General features: G+C 37.8%; 5 protein-coding genes across 7 annotated transcripts; 3 read left to right on the forward strand and 2 right to left on the reverse strand.

The window, feature by feature from the left end:
• LOC18600296 (LRR receptor-like serine/threonine-protein kinase GSO1) lies at positions 476-2,899 on the forward strand. Its single transcript, XM_007030657.2, has one exon. It carries the CDS (start codon positions 476-478, stop codon positions 2,897-2,899), a length of 2,424 nt encoding a protein of 807 aa, XP_007030719.2.
• LOC18600297 (putative H/ACA ribonucleoprotein complex subunit 1-like protein 1) lies at positions 3,347-4,649 on the forward strand. Its single transcript, XM_007030658.2, has 4 exons — positions 3,347-3,562; positions 3,706-3,854; positions 3,941-4,056; positions 4,329-4,649. Exons 1-4 carry the CDS (start codon positions 3,418-3,420, stop codon positions 4,498-4,500), a joined length of 582 nt encoding a protein of 193 aa, XP_007030720.1. The 5' UTR covers positions 3,347-3,417; the 3' UTR covers positions 4,501-4,649.
• On the reverse strand, positions 4,817-10,110 carry LOC18600298 (glutamate dehydrogenase 1). Of its 3 annotated transcripts, none has more exons than XM_018121400.1 (11): positions 9,748-10,110; positions 9,383-9,487; positions 7,209-7,342; positions 6,916-7,029; positions 6,572-6,793; positions 6,382-6,456; positions 6,118-6,234; positions 5,753-6,003; positions 5,583-5,658; positions 5,394-5,480; positions 4,817-5,305 (listed from the first exon to the last, which is right to left on the reverse strand). In XM_018121400.1, exons 3-11 carry the CDS (start codon positions 7,314-7,316, stop codon positions 5,120-5,122), a joined length of 1,236 nt encoding a protein of 411 aa, XP_017976889.1. In that variant the 5' UTR covers positions 7,317-7,342; positions 9,383-9,487; positions 9,748-10,110; the 3' UTR covers positions 4,817-5,119. The 3 variants fall into 3 exon arrangements, with proteins under 3 accessions (XP_017976889.1, XP_007030721.1, XP_007030723.1); XM_007030659.2 differs by having other exon boundaries at positions 9,740-10,110; XM_007030661.2 differs by lacking the exons at positions 9,383-9,487; positions 9,748-10,110 and adding an exon at positions 7,518-7,607.
• Positions 13,760-14,502, forward strand: LOC18600299. The gene is made up of 2 exons (XM_007030663.2): positions 13,760-14,172; positions 14,264-14,502. Exons 1-2 carry the CDS (start codon positions 14,014-14,016, stop codon positions 14,366-14,368), a joined length of 264 nt encoding a protein of 87 aa, XP_007030725.2. The 5' UTR covers positions 13,760-14,013; the 3' UTR covers positions 14,369-14,502.
• LOC18600300 (dnaJ homolog subfamily C member 18) lies at positions 14,679-16,846 on the reverse strand. Its single transcript, XM_007030665.2, has 3 exons — positions 16,432-16,846; positions 15,642-15,710; positions 14,679-15,453 (listed from the first exon to the last, which is right to left on the reverse strand). The coding sequence occupies exons 1-3, from the start codon at positions 16,720-16,722 to the stop codon at positions 14,836-14,838; spliced, it is 978 nt and encodes a 325-aa protein (XP_007030727.2). The 5' UTR covers positions 16,723-16,846; the 3' UTR covers positions 14,679-14,835.

Raw genomic sequence — 16,989 nt, forward strand, 5'->3', positions numbered from 1 at the left:
TTCAACTTTGGTCATTAAAAACCAATAATCCAACATTTTCCGGGAATTTTCCTGATCAAATGCTAAATTGATTTGATGGCAACGCATGCCATTACCGTCAAAAACAAAAGAAGCACTACCTCGAACTTGACATGTTGACGGATAGAAGACGACAGAGGCTTCCTTCCAGCGAATTAAACTTTTTTTATCCTATGATTCAATGTACTGATAATGAATATTGGGTCCTTTATGATTTGTCTGACGGGTTCGAACTTTACCATGAATCTCCCAATGACTAAAAATTATTGACAGTCAGGCGACTCCTTGAGACAAGCAAGCTGCAACTTCTCGTCACTTTCCCACCAGATTTTTTACATTATAAACAAAGATTCACACTTTGACTTCGACGTATGGATCGGGTAGTTCCTCCTATACATATAACTATACCAGCGGAAGGTGGTTTAGCAGAAAAAAAGTGAAAAGCAAAGAGCTAAAAATGGCCAACTTAAGCCTTCTTTCTGGATCATACTTCATGTTCTTTATCCTATGCCTCAGCCTCAGGGGTTCCCTTTCATGCCTTCATGATCAACGAGAAGCTCTCCTGGACTTGAAAGATGTACTAGTTCGAGACATGGTAACAGACAACTCAACAGATTTGTTTCTTGGTGGTTTAGAGACATGGAATTCCAGTTCGGAATGTTGTCAGTGGATCCTGGTACAGTGCAATTCTCGCTCATCTTCGCAAGAAGTGACTGGTCTGAATCTATCCAGTCTTTTTCCCTTGCGAGGAAAGGCTTCAACTGTTTTGGAATCAGTTTTCCGGATAAAGACCTTAATGTCGCTTGACATTTCCTACAATTCATTGCATGGTGAAATTCCACGTATTGGGTTTGGCAATTTGACTGAGCTAGCGCATCTTGACATGAGGGGAAATAGCTTCAATGGTTCTATTCCTCCTCGGTTGTTTCGTTTAAGGAATCTTGAATTCCTTGATCTCAGTGTTAACATGATTGAGGGTAGCTTACCTGGTGATGTTGGCGGTCTTAAGAAGCTGAAACAGTTGAGCTTGGATGCCAATATCATTCGTGGAGAGATTCCTGAAGAAATTGGAAACCTCATTGAACTGAGGAAGTTGACACTTCCGGGCAACCAAATTTCTGGCAGGATTCCATTGTCAATATCGCAGCTAAGGAAGCTGGAAGTATTGCAGCTGCAGAACAATTCATTGTCCGAGGAGATTCCATCAGACATTGGGAACTTGGTGAACATGACTACTTTAGACTTGAGCAAGAATAATTTGAGTGGTGAAATCCCATCATCAATTCAGAAGCTGGGAAAGCTGGAGACACTTCAGCTGGAGAATAATAAGCTCTCTGGCGAGATCCCAACATGGTTATTTGATCTCAAGGAGATGAAGAAGTTGCACCTTGGAGGAAACAGACTAGCATGGAATAACGATATCACAATCACTCCAAAGTGTACGTTATCTTCTTTATCATTGAGATCTTGCAGTGTTAGTGGTCAGATTCCTCGCTGGCTCTCCAATCAAACTGATCTTATTTTCTTGGACTTGAGTGAGAATCAGATCGAAGGAGACTTCCCACAGTGGTTAGCTGAACAAAATCTCGGAACTATTATTTTATCAGATAACAAGCTTGCAGGTTCTCTCCCACCTCAGTTGTTTCAATCTCGAAATTTGTCAGTCCTTGCCTTGTCAAGAAACAACTTTTCTGGGGAACTGCCAGAAATTAATACTACTTCAATAATGGTACTCATGCTCTCAGAAAACAACTTTTCTGGGCCGGTGCCAAAATCTCTCTCCAATATCTATAGGCTATTACTTCTGGACTTGTCAACAAATAGCTTCTCTGGCAGTGAATTTCCAGCATTTGGAGAAGATGGCTTAATTGCTTATGTTGATATATCTTCCAATAAATTGTCTGGCAAGGTTCCTGCAGCTTTGGGACTGAACCTAATGATGCTTTCATTGAGCCAAAATGACTTTTCTGGTTCATTACCTCAGAATTTGAGCAATTTGAGTCAGCTTGAACATCTTGATCTTCATGACAACAATATAACTGGTGAATTTCCAGCATTCCTCTATCAGTTGTCCTCACTTCAGGTACTTAATCTTAGGAACAATTCCATTGAGGGGTCAATCTCTGATGATCTGTCAAATCTTAGTAGTCTCCGAATCCTAGACCTCTCCAACAATAACCTCATCGGTGACATTCCTCCAAGTTTGGGGAATCTTACTGGAATGATTGATACACCTGATGTCCCATCAACGCTTTCTGAAATTTTTAGCTTTCAAGTTGAAATCCATGACTTGATAGTAAACTGGAAGAATTCAAAGCGAGGCCTCTCTAACCGGAACCTGGATATCTATACTTTCTTGGACTTGTCAAAGAACCAGTTATCAGGAGAAGTTCCTCCTTCATTAGGCAGTCTTAAACGTTTGAAGTTACTCAACCTTTCATACAATGAGCTTTCAGGCAACATTCCTATGAGTTTTGGTGATCTGGAGAGTTTAGAGGCCTTGGATTTGTCAGACAATAAACTTGATGGTGAAATACCCGGAACATTTGCCAAGCTCCAGGAACTAAATACTTTAGACTTGAGCAACAACAAACTTGCAGGTAAAATTCCTGAGAGTCCTCAATTGGATACGCTGATTGATCCAGACATTTATGCCAACAACAGTGGACTGTGCGGGGTGCAAATTGATGCCCCTTGTGAAGAAGACTCGCAGCCACCTGAGTCACCAGAGGAGGAGAAAAAGGAAACATGGTTTTCATGGGAAGCGGCAGGAATTGGCTACCCTGTTGGGTTCTTGTCTTCAACTGCACTGATGTCTGCCATTGGTTATTTCACCGTTACACCATTGCATCACCGCCGGCGTCATGCTCGTCGAAGGTGAATGACTCTCAGTATCAGGAAATGGAAAGGTTCAGTTCTACCACTGGGTTCCTTTCCATCAGTCTTGGCCATATAGGCTATTTGCTATCTCAAAGTTGCACCAGAAGACCTTGAACTACACCATGTTAGGCATTTCTCATCAGAATTTAATGAGTTCCCATTTATTAAGTGTGATGAATATATTGATAGTTTTCCATTTGTAGAACATAATGAAGCCTTGGTCCATTGAAAAAAGCACAAAACTTTGATCATGTAATCATGAAATTAGCAAACAGATGAGAAAAAATGTGTTTGCTTCTTTTGGGCTTTTGAGTGGTCCAATTCAAGGCCCAAACTGGGCTCAAGGCCCATTATCATCTATGAATTAACAAAAACTAAAGGGTTATTATAGTAATTTTCCCTTTCCAAAGAAACTTCAAAACCCTACGCACTGTATTTCTCACTTGTTTAAGTATAAACCCTAAAAAGGAAAACCCCTTCAAAGCCCTCAGCTCAGAGAAGCAAAACAGAAGGAAGAAAATGCGACCACCGAGAGGCGGCGGGGGTTTCAGGGGCGGCAGAGACGGAGGGCGAGGGAGAGGGGGTGGCCGAGGAGGCGGTGGTCGCGGTTTTGGACGTGGTGGCGGTGGGTTCCGTGATGAAGGGCCTCCTGCTGAAGTAGTGGGTTAGTTTTCTTTTTCCTTTTGTTTTTGGTACAATTGTTTTGTTTTCTTGTTTGGATAAGAAAATATAAAAGAAAGAAGCGATTTGGATGCAAAGGGAAACTAAAAAGCCGAACTTTGGCTTTATTTTTTGTTATTTATGCAGAGATATCTACATTTCTTCATGCTTGTGAGGGTGATGCAGTGACAAAACTCACCAACGAGAAAATACCTTATTTTAATGCTCCAATCTATCTGCAGAACAAGACCCAGATTGGGAAAGTTGATGAAATTTTTGGTCCCATCAACGAATCTGTGAGTTCCATTGCTAGTTTGAATAATTTTCTTTCATGGTTTGGACTTTATGTGTGTTCATTCATTTACTTTTCTGCTTGTTGCAGTATTTTTCAATCAAAATGTTGGAAGGTATTGTGGCGACTTCGTATGCCCTGGGTGATAAGTTCTATATTGACCCGAGCAAACTTTTGCCTCTTGCAAAATTTCTTCCACAACCAAAGTAGGTTTATAATCCTTACATCCTATGTCTGAAAACTGCTTTGATTTCTTTTTGGGGATTGATGGTTATGTCCAGGAGTTGTTTTGAGATGATGTGCTTTAATATCTTTTATGTATCATAAATTATTGGTTTATGATTGGTAGTTGTTGCATATGTATTGGAATCATTTATCACATACTCTACTTGGTGGTTATCATGCATTCTGGCTATTTTAGTTTTAATTTTTTGTATGATCCAGAAAAATTCTAATATCATATTTTGTGCTGTTGTAGGGGACAATCACAAGCTGGTGCAAGAGGTGGTCGTGGAGGAGGCAGAGGTGGCGGTAGAGGTGGTGGCCGTGGGGGTGGTGGATTTCGTGGAAGAGGTGCCCCAAGAGGTGGCAGAGGTGGTCCTAGGGGTGGTGGCCGTGGTGGTGGATTTAGAGGCAGAGGGAGATTTTAGAATAATAACAGTTTGTAACATTACCAATGCCCTTCTGTGCTGCCCCTTTCAGATGTCATGGGCATACAACTTTGAAAATTTGATATCGAACTTAATTGAGACTTTTGGTTGTGTCAATTGGAGATATATTTATTTCATATTTTTGTTTATCCAAAATGCAATCTGTGGATTCGGTTACTATCAAATTTTGAATATGATCCATCCGAGATTGTTGTAGGTCTGACATGGTTGTAATCTGTTGATTGCTTGTAGTAGATGCTGGCTGGCAGTGTTGCACTGCTTGAAACTGGACAGCGCTTCGATGATCAGTCATGCCTTGAGTAAATGCTATGTTCTTTTCTCCATACATACACTTTAGTTCACTAAAAGAATAGCAAACAAAAGCAGGATAGGTTTCAGTGCTGGTAAATTTTGAACCTAGGTTTGTTCTGCTGTGAATACAAGACCACTATCATTATGTTCTCTTTTTGGGGAACCAAACAGGTAAATTAAGGCAACAAATAAAAATGGCAAAACTTCAATTGAAGCTTCTCCATGAATGAGGGTTTAGAACAATAGGTGGACAAGAATTAGAGACTTCACAGTAGCCTCCATCTTTATTTAAACCAGCATAGCAATCTTATGCTCCCCAGCCTCTCAGAAGTGTAGCCCGAGCAACACGGTTAACTCCAAGGGTAAAGGCTCCCATACGAAGGTCGCAATTGTGGGTTTTGCACATCTCCTTCACATCTTTGAATCCTTTGGTCATGTATGTCTTTAGCTCATTGTTCACCTTCTCCTCATCCCACATGAAGCCTTGAATGTTCTGCAATGGAAAATGACCACTATCATTACTCTCTGAAGTATTTGGCCTGTAAGCTGTAATATAAGCACATGAGTTTCAAATATAATACCTGCACCCACTCGAAGTAACTAACAGTTACTCCTCCTGAGTTTGCATATATATCGGGAAGGATAATCACACCTTTCTTTGATAAGATCTGCAGGTACAGAAGACAATGAATTAATGAAATGAAATTGTTTGTTTGCCCCTCCTTTTAGTTATGTAACTGGCTAATTGCAAACTTCAGACAAGCAGTAACCTCATCAGCCTCTGGATCAGTTGGATGGTTAGCAGCTTCAATTATGAACTTGGCTTTAATATCATTTGCATTTTCCCTTCATTTAGATCAAATGACAATATTTAGTTTTAATCAAACAGTATTGCTGGGCAATATTAAAAAAAAAAAAATGTTATTGCAGTAAAAAGAACCTGTTGATGACACCACCGAGTGCCGCTGGGATGAGTATGTCGCAGTCTTCAACCAGAATTGAATTGGGATCTATAGAATCCCCACCATGGAATCCTTTGACTCCCTTGCTTGCCCTGACATGCTTGAGTAGGCTTGGAATATCAATTCCTTTGCTGTTCTTTATGGCTCCAGTGATATCACTCACAGCAACAATCTTCCCACCCTTTTCATGGATGAGTTGGGCAGCCCAGGAACCAACATTTCCAAAACCCTGAGACGGAATAAGCATTCATCATTTTGAGAACTGTACTTTACATGGAGCCGCAGTCCATTATATTAAGTGTATTTGTGTCATAATTTAAATTTGTCTGGCATTGAAGGGCACCTGTATTGCAAATTTTTGTCCAGAGATGGTCTTTCCGTGCTCATTAAGAAGGGCTTCTGTGGCAAAGAGCACTCCTCTGCCAGTAGCTGCATCTCTGCCAAGTGATCCTCCAAGATCCTAAGGAAAAAGGGTAATATCCATAAGTTTTCTAAACTATCCTCAATTATAAAGAAAAATCCTAAAGTCAATTTGCAGAAATCTCTAGGCTTAAAATTGCTATCATAATTCAATGTGAAGTCAAATGCTCTCTGTCTATATACTTACTGTTGGTTTTCCAGTTACTACAGCAGGTGAATAGCCATGGAATTTGGAGTACTCATCTAGTATCCATGCCATTGTCTGTTTAACAAACAGAAAACACCATTATCAACTTTTCGAAGATCACTTCCTCATCATCTCCGTACCAACATAAAAGGAAAACTGATAGAACTGAGATATTTGAGGCCCATTGTACCTGTGGACCTGTACCCATATCAGGTGCTGGAACATCTGTGTGAACTCCAATCAGGTCATGTATCTTCTGGGTGAAAACTCGAGTAAGCCGTTCCAGTTCAGATATGCTTAACTCTCCTGGATTACATCCTATCCCACCTTTAGCCCCACCATATGGGATATTGGCAACTGCAGTCTTCCATGTCATTAGTTGTGCTAAAGCATTCACTTCATCAGGGTCAACCTAGATTATTCATAGGATGATCAGAATCCAAACTATACAACAAGAAGTTAACGAAGTAGACAGAATCTTGATTCGTTAACTTGCTATCAGGCATGTTAATTCAAACAGCAGAATGTAAACACCTCTGGGTGATATCTGATTCCTCCTTTCATGGGGCCTCTTGCATTGTCATGCTGAACCCTGAACCCAACAAAGGAAGCCAAAGTGCCATCGTCTTTGGGTATGGTGCATTCAACCTACAGATATGTTCACAATCAATCAGAGCAGCAGAGAAGAACTATAACATATTATCAAATCACTATCTCCAAGCCCTCTTGACCCTTCATAGATACAACATTTCTGCATTTTTCAACAACAATTTCCAATAATCAGAAGAAAATGAAAGCAAATGGAGATTAAAGAGTAGTTTAATCACCTTAATTTCTCTGAAAGGGATTAGCAAACTCTTTTCAAGCTTAGAGTCCAAACCAAGAAGCCGAGCTGCCAGTTTAAAGTTTCTGTTGGTTGCCACTAATGCATTCATTGTTGTTTCTTAGAAGTCAGCACTTTCTGAGGAGAAAAAAAAAGGGGAGGAAAAAGGAAGAAAAGAAAAAGACACAGAAGATTAAGATTTTTACTTATGGATCCAAGATGAAGAAGTTGCATCAATTTAAACCAATTCCCTTGTGGACAATACGACCAAAACTTGAATGTGATTCATGTGCATGACAAATGAAGTCATTACCATCTAACATTCTATTAGACAACCTGTATTTTTATATACAATGAAAGCATACATGTTTGTTTAGTTTCAAACGGTTATTAAAGATAAGCCTGTTTATACAGACACGATTTTTGAAACAAATATAATTATTTGAACGAACATAATCGTTCAAACGGAACTCTCTCTTTCATTCTTTTCAACGTAAGATTATGTCTTGTCATGTTATATCAGCATTTTACAGATAATCTTGACATGCAAGAGTTGCCTAATTACTTCAATATTAAAATGCAGACTGCTCTTAGAGTCTGCTGTGTGTGCTCTGCATGTACACTAAATCTTTATCTTGATGCCACACCTAATATTTTATACTGCCTTGATAATTCGCCGCATCTGGTCTAAGGGTTGTTGTTGTTGTCTCTCCTTTGAAGGGTAGAGGTCCCTAAGTCAAATCCTTCCTTCCCCATCTGGTCTAATGTAATGTTTATTTCGTGGTCCCTTTGATTGCTGTCATACATTGGGCTTTGAGCAGTTAATTAATGACTCTGTCATTAGTTTAATGCATATCCTCACCAAGTTTAAAGCTGACAGCTTCCTAGAAATTGATGATTTCTATTTGTCTTCATGTTTGGTAATAGCCTAAACTGGTTTTGCCTCCACCAAACCAACTTACCCAAATCAAATCCAACTTCTTTGAAGATAACAATTTCACTTCACTATCCTCTTCTGGATAAACCACACAGACACTGCGTAACCTATGCATTCAATTCGAAATGGCATTTTGTGGCCTTCCATTGTCCTTTTTAGGGTAAAAAATATAAGAAAGAGAACAAAAACAAATGGACCTCATCTTTGCAATTTCAATTTCATAAATAAAATATGGTCGACCCATGAACGTGAGACATGTGTAACTTTCATATAAATCTCATGAATGATGAAAGTTCATGTATTATAAAAATTATAATAAAAGAAGAAAAAAAAAGATTCATGAACCAAATCATAATATCCTAAGCGTTAACTAAGCAATTTTCAGGGAGTAGTGATGGTGGGGATAGCTGGAAATCTTATCTGTATCTGATCAGTACTGATTTCATAACAAACATGTGGGAAAATCGGTAGGAGGATAAGATCAAGCAGCAGACTGTCAAAGCTAGATTTGGAGTACAAGTCATACAAGGTTGGCCACTGGCTGCCTAACTTGGAAGGATCAAAGAAGCAACAGATGTTTCTTAACAGGAAAATTGTTTTGGATTGTGGTTAGTGCTTTATGTGTCCCCAACATAAATATTCCAAGAATGTGCTTCTGCATGATTCAGCTCTTTCATTTTTTTAATTTTAGCTATTTAAGTCAAATATCTCCGATTTAGTGGATTAAGACTAACACATCCATGTGACTTAAAACAAAGAAAAAAATAATCTAAGGTCTACATGCGGTATAAAGGAAGAAGAAAAATGTATGATAATGGGGGATGTAATGCATTGATGTGTTTGCAAGTTTTCACCTTTTGCAAGTTTCAGGAATTACTAAACAGAGTTAATCAATTCAGAGGATTTACAGTGTACTAATGCTTCCTTTTGTTCTGTTTATTCATACGCAATTTCTTTTTGTTCAATAAAAGACAGAAGTGGGGTTTGATAATGGGATATTTGTCTTAAAGAAACCCAATATTACTAGCCCCAAGCCATTTCTGTAACTCCATTGCTTTTTGCAGTAAGGTACCCCATAAAGAGAAAAACAATGATATTACCAAAAAAAGAAAGGAAAAAACAAAGACATGCATTTTCCTAAAGGCAGTATCACAAATTAAAATGCCTAACATTTCAGAACACAAGATCATGGAGAGATGATTAGAAGAACAAAAATTTTCAGAAGCTATCAGAGCTCTTACCTGAGGTATGAAATATAAGGAAGGCACTTCCAATTGGAATTCAGCAGTTTGATATCAGCTTTCAAGCAAAGGAGTGAAAGTGATGCACAAGTTAAACTCTGAATCCTAGAATATATAAGCAGAAAAGGAAAAACCCAAAGACAGAATCAGAATCATATTCCTATCTTTCAGAACTATAAATCCTGAAATTCTGGAGACAATTGGATTTATGCGCCCATCAATCAACAATTCAACATGTTACCACAAGAATATGATGCTTTCCTTACACCAGACAGAATCATCATCCTTACAAAGCTCACATTCAATCAAGTGATTTCGAAAGAAAGTGAAAGAAAAAAAAAAATTTTGTGTGCTTACAGGCTTACAGGAAGGAGAATAATCTGATGTGGATACACAAGATGTTGGAAACTCAAATTGTTTGTCCAGAACGTGAATCCAACGCGAACTCCATTTGCATAGTAATCATTTCTTGGGAAATTTTTTTTAGAGAAATGTAAGGGGTTTTGAGTACATTACATGAACTTTCATTTGCAGTGTTCAGATTTGGTTAGGCCTCAGTGGGATTTAAGTAGTGGCCATGGATGGCATGGTTTGTGAGCAGAAAAAGCTCTTTGTAAAGGGTTTTAAAACCTGTTCTTTTTCTTCTTTTTGATCGTCTGCAAAAAGGGACTTTGAACTGATGAAAAGAGTGGAGATCAATCAAGGAAAAGAGAAACCATATGGAGTTCAAGAGTTTTCGATCATGACAAAATAGTGATCAAAAGAGTGTCTTTTAACTGATGAGCCATTTGTCAATGGCTCTATGCCACTAGGATGGTGTCAAGGTTTCCAAGAGTTCTGATTAGCTGACATCAAAGTCTTTTACTATGCATAGAACAATTCACACTCCACAATCTTCCTCCTTGATTCTATGTTCATTTTCCATTAAGCAAAGCAAGTCTGCTTCAAAAACTGTACTTGTAATGCAAGAGAGAAATTTTGAGTGTTTATATTTGCAAAGAATTGTTTAGTTAATAGAAACAAAATAGAAATAATCTGCTCAGTCAGGATTCAAAAAGGAATTAGAACTTTTTCATGCAAAGTTCTACATTACATATTGGTATCACCGGGCAGGAGGGTTCTGATCCATTTGCTTTTAATCAAGCAATAAACTAATGTTGCTTTTATCTTTTGTTCATGGGAGTGGATGCCTGCCGGCCATGAGAACTCATGAATGTCATTGCTTATAGTCTTTTTTTATCCTAATAAAGTCAATTTCTATTGTAAAACCCTAAAACCAATTAAGCTTTTAATTAGTCTGACAGTTCAAACTTATAAATCAAATCGAAGTGGGCGTGCCTTGATCAAATGGTCAGAAGCTCCACGTACACCCCACCATTGATTTAAACTCAAACTACCCAAATCTGCCGATCCAGAGTCAAATGTTGTTGGTGAGAAGAAAGGAGCTAATGCTGCATATTGGAAAGAATAGCTAATAGAAATTCCAGGGCCATGGAAAACGGAGATATTTTCATCAGGCAAGGCAATCCGATCAGTGTTTTCATTGGTTTGCTCTTGCGTATACAACTAATGAATCATATATAGTGCATGTGGTTGAATGTTCAAATCAGATTCAAACATAAGCATATGACAAGTCCAAAGCTTTTCCTCAATATTCATCACGAATGTGGGGGTTGAGGGTATGTTGAAGCCTTAAAATTACAGTTGGGAAGACGACAAATTCATTACATCTCTCGTGCTGTAAATGAGTTGATAGATGACTTTGTCAAATATATGTCTAATAAGTGCAAAATTTTAAATCTAAAGGAGAATTTATTTTATCAAATCCTTCCCTTTGTTTCTTTTGTCTTTTCATTTTCAAGTGACCCAACTTTCCTTGCATTAATGATAACTTGTGACAATAGCCACTTATCTAGCTTATCTCAACATGCTTGCAATGTCCTAATTTTTCATCTTTCCACTATTAAATAAACCTGATAAGAAAGAAATGTCTTAGCTAAGGTATAGATAGACTCACATATTTCAATGATTCAAGTTGTATATCTTATTAAGCTAAAGTTTGTAATTATTAAGAAAGATTGGAATATTTGGTGATAAAAAATATTGGTAATATTCCAAAAGTACCTAAATTTCCCTTCTATTTATGGCTTGGTATTTCATAAAGTTGATATAATTCACTTTGCTTCATTAAGAATAAAGACCAAATTTGTCAAGTTATTCAAATTATGGTAAACCTCATTCAAAAAAAAAAAAATCAGGGTTTTATGTTCCCAATATTCCTTAACTAAAATACCCACAGATCTTTTGATTTTGATTCAATTACCATGATAATCTTACTTCTTGACTTTGACAAATTAGTCTATGCAGCAATTGGCCTCTTCTCTCCTTTTTCCTTCAACCTATCAACATGCATGTTCTCTAGAATAAAAACATTGGCCTCCAAAGCTAATTTATAACTTTTTGTTTTCATCTCATTGCAAGAAAAAGAATATTGAACCAATGGAGATAGAGGGTCAAGAGGATGGGATTCCACTACACTAAACCAATTTAGAGAATTATTGTTGTTTCCTTTGAAAGCATTATAAGGAGATAAAGGAACATAGAAAGTGCTTCCCCACTAAAAAGGCCTATCTATCATCCACTCAGACCTTCCTGTATTACTTTGCAGTGTACAATCAAAAGGTTAATTTCAACAATATGACTCATAAGGATTGAGCCATTTTTTATGTTAATATCCCAATTTGTTTGCAAAAGAACCGGGTAATGGGGGTTAGAGCTATTTTATCTGTGTTAAGGTTATCCCATACTTGAAAATCATCTAGGTTTGTAGAGCATGATGCAAAGAGAATTTGTGTTGTATTTACATTTGTTCTTTCTTCAAAACTTTCATAAATGATAAAATTTGATATGACATTTGAGCTCCCATCATCCAGGGTGATGTTTTATTCCCTAATTTATTCTTCATGGAGCTATAGACACATAGTCAAGAGACCTACTCAAACAAGTTGAAGGAATAAAGTGGTGCTACACCCCACAATTCAGATAGGGAGGAAGCCTCTTCTTTCTTTGTCTTTTTCCAGGTTTAGGGTTTTCTTTTGCCCTTTCGATAATTGTCAATTAAAATCCATAACAGGAAATCAAATTTTATTGGAAAGTCTTTGAAGACCACATTGCACAGTTTAGGGAGCTTTAACAAGCAGAAAACAATAAGTAAACACCAATGAAGGGGACCAACATGGTGTAAATAAATGAAACAAACATAGGAGAAGCACTAGAGAGGAATCTTGTTGGAAATCCCATTCAGAATCTATAAACATTCCTCTTTCCCACCACCTCCATTGTGGATAGATTCCTTCTCATTTTGAAGTAGCACTTGGATTCCATGCACTTTTAAACACATTAATCAAGAGGCAATACTAGCACTAGTAGAATAATCTTTTTTTGGGGCATGCATGTGTTTCAAATGTGCTCTATATCACTTTATAAATATAATGATTTTTACTTAAATTTTTTTGTTGCACCTAAATATCAAATGAACTTGGGTGTTATTAATTGAGTTCAATGATATTTATATTTACCATTAGGAAAGAGACTTGGGAGTGTAATTCTTATTGATATATTCACTAGTAAAAAGGTTTAAACTCCATTTGTTTTGATGGGTAAAGCTCAATCTCCATTTAGAACTAAAATTTAAACATGTGGGTGTCCTAATATTTTGAAGTTGAATGCTCAAGCCAGTAATTGCAGTAAGTATTAGTAAAAGAAAACACAAAGAAAGAAATTCAACTTTGTGGCCTCTGGTACCTTGCATCTATAGCCCAAACAAATGGGTCTAGCCCTAACTGATAGGCTGGAGACAGGATAGAGCACTGGGATTGGTACTGAAGAGGCTCATCTAATGAAATGGGGCTCCTAGTATCCATAAGGCAATAAGTCAACTTTTGCTTCTAGCAGCCTAAACCTTTGGATTTGTTCTGTTTCAGCAAAGTTATTGAATAAGCCCAAGCAAGAAGAAGAATTGATAAGCACAATTGGGCCAATCTAACTTATTAGCCATCTCAATTTCAAGAAGAAAAGAAAAGACCCAAATGTAATATGAAAGAGGGATCTGTGGGGATCAAACATTATTCATAAAAATAGTAGGTTTGTTCAAGGAGTTTTTGGATGGTTAGATCTGACAAACTATGGCTCCAAGCTCTTCTTTTTTGGGTTATATCCAGAAAAGCCCAAGCTGTCATTGACATTGTATATTCATACCAGCACAACTGAAAAAGTAAATTGTTGACCAATTGTTAATGTAGTTGGTGAGCCATCATTGACTTTGTAAAACCATTCAATAATTGTACCATGTCCACTACCACACAAGAAAACTTCAATCTGCAACAACGCGGTTTCCATATATCATACTTTTTTTACATAGGCACTGGCTGCCTTAAAAAAGAAAATTCCTCCCCATTTGTTCCATTGTCTTTCTTTACATTCTCAACGAATCTAATCTGTCATCGGATAACAGAGAAAAAGAAAATTTTCGGGTTTGTTGGAATCTTCATCTCTTTGTTTCTCTCATTGAAGAAAACCCAAGGCAGAGAGATTGTTTTCCATTGGCTTGAAAGAAAGAAAAAAGAGGAGCAATGTGTCCTATGAGGTTCTTGCTGGTGTTCTTCTCTGCAGTTTTAGCAGGGTATGTTGCATGGAGGACGGTTCGTTCATCATCTGACATCGACGATGTAGTTTCTGAGGATTCCGACAAGATGGTTGCCAAAGATAAACAAGAATTCAGTTTCAGAAGGGTATGTGTTGAAATAGTTTCTTTCCCTGACATGTTTCTCCTTTTGTGGTTTCTGTTTCTTGTTTCTAAACTTTCATATTCTTGAATTCCAGATGGTTCAGAATGGATTCTGGGTATTTGTTGACATGGCTAGTGGGAGGTATCTGTGGAGGAATCTCAAGGAAATGAAGATGGATGAAAAAGTAAAGAACATTTGACAGTTTTGACATATTGTAGAAGTATGCTCTAGCTAGTTTTTTCTTCTGTAATCAATAACTGTACCATACAAACATGTTAATTCTTTCTTGTTCATTTCCAAGAGATGAAATTTTCACTCATTCTTAGATCTTTACCATGTTGTGAATGCAATTTATCCAAGTAGAATGACTGAATTTCCTGCAAACTTGTTTCTTGAATTGATGAATGAAGGCAAGGCCCCTGAAATGAGATTTTAGTTCAATTTGCAAGAGGGCACAAATAATACCAGTCATCAAAGACGAGAACATAAAGGAAAAGGAAAAGGAAAGGGAAAGAGAAACTAGAATGCACATTCTTGAAATTTTCTTTCCAATGACTTGGCCTTTGTATTACATTTGAAGAGAACAAACATTATGTACAAAAACCAGCAGTCAAAGAAAGAAATACATGTTACAGATGATGCTTACAGATGATGCTATGACAGCATTTACTTTAAATCAACTTGAAGCTTGATAGACATGTACATGAGGGCGAGGAGGGCACCTTGAGGGAGTGGAGCATATCTTGCAAGATTGGAGCCAACCCACATGGCTACAACCACTAGAACAACTATACTGCTGCTTGTTTTCCCACAAACCCAACTTGCAAAGGCAATACATAAAGTCAGCAAAATGCCGCCTCTCCCGCCTAAAACCCAGGCAACTACATAGCCAATCTTGTATCCAGCATCCAACTTCTTATCAAATAGAGCCATTAGGCTACTGAAGGTGAGAGAAAAAAGAGAACCAAAGGTCTGCAGTAAAAATAGAGTTATGAAAGCAGATTTTAGAACTTCAATAAATGAGCCTCTCTCTTGATGCAGGTTTTCGTCTTCCTCCTCATCATCTGTTTCGTCATAGAAGGAAGAATACTCGTCATTCACCTTATATCGTTCCCCAAATCTTTCTTCTTGCATTTTTCGTTTGATTTCAGCCCACCTATATTGCCTAACCCCATCTTCAAACTCAGGACTATTGTTCCATTTTCCTTTATATGACCTCCCAACATCCTCTTGAAATGTAAGTGCACGATCATACTGAACCCTCGTTACTTCATTAGATAATACCTGTTTGATAGGGAAATACTTAAGAATATCTGTCATTAATTTCCAAAACATAATATAAACCCAAAAGAAAAAGGAAGTGTGCAAATAGAGAGAAGGGAAGCTAGAGGATCAGAAGTTAATAAAAGGTGCATAATAACTATGTAGGAATTGGTGAATCATAAGGAAGCAATGATAGAAGGAATTCTCACTTCATATGCATGACGGATGCTCTTGAACATTTCACCAGCTTGAGAGTCTTTGCTAACATCAGGATGATACTGACATCAAAAAATGAAACACATGAAGCATAGTTACAGTTAGCAGGTCGCCAAATTAATTTCATACACTTCTTAAGTAGGGAAAGGAAAAATCTTCAAATACAAACTTAAGCTTTTATAATATGGTCAGCTGGTAGGTACTGATATCAACTATCCACGTCCAAACCTCACATCCTCTAACTCAATCCAAAGATTCCTACCATACAGAACAACCCTCTTCTGCAGACCAAGATTCATGTTGATTTATTTTACTTAACCAATGGTTTGATATGCCATACCAAGCTTTTTTCTTCAGAGATCGTGATGAGTTCCATATCAAAGGGAATTACTAGAATTATGGAAAGTTCTTAGAATTCAAAATCTATTTATGTAAATTTTCTTCAGGAATTATCGTAAGTTCACCATAATTGATATAACTACACAACTAGAAAGCATCCCAGCGTGACAAATTCAACCTCACACTCTAAAATGGAAACAATTAACTAAAATACAACCTTTTTTGAGCCTTTTTCCTCTATAAATAATCAATTTACAGCTCATAAACTAGAAAGCAGTATCAATTTACATGAAATTTTCCAACAGTAATTCACAAGATTCAATTTTTTTTTATTTCCCCAGACCTCACAAACAATTAAGCAAATAATTGGAGCAGAACGATTACAGGTAAAAAAAAAAAACCTTTTCATTAATAAAATTGAGTTGAAATAATTGAAAATATTACCTTGAGAGCGAGAAGTCGATAAGCTCGCTTGATATCAGCGGATGAAGCATTCCGGGCGACGCCAAGCACCGAATAATGGTTCTGCTCTCCGTCGATACCCGCCGCGGATGCAAACGAAGACGATGGCGGTGGGATCCAACGGTTACGGGATTTGCGCGGGGAGTTATGGGGGTAGGGCCAGTTGCCAGTGAACGGGGAAGCGGAAATGGAGAGGCTGCCGTTGGAGATGAAGAAGGAGGAGGAGTAGAAGCCGTTGACGGGAGTGGGTCCCACCAAGAGGTGCGCCTGCATTATGGTTCATGGAGCTGAAACACGGGGGAAAAGTTCTCTTGTCTTTTTAAAGTTTCCTCCGGTTTGGGTTGGAGTTCGGAGCTGGGGGAGTACCAGTGTGGGGAACGATAATTTGACTGGCGGTGACAGAGGATATTCGTGAATTTCCATCCCTAGGATGTTTCAACTTGGGCCCGATTTGGATCCGCTGACCCAATAATACAGTCTCAGCCTAACAGAGATTTTGACCCAATATAACACCATCTCCCCTGAACATATTTTCAAGCT

This window comes from Theobroma cacao, chromosome 5 (genome assembly GCF_000208745.1).
Source record: "Theobroma cacao cultivar B97-61/B2 chromosome 5, Criollo_cocoa_genome_V2, whole genome shotgun sequence".
Lineage (NCBI taxonomy): Eukaryota > Viridiplantae > Streptophyta > Magnoliopsida > Malvales > Malvaceae > Theobroma > Theobroma cacao.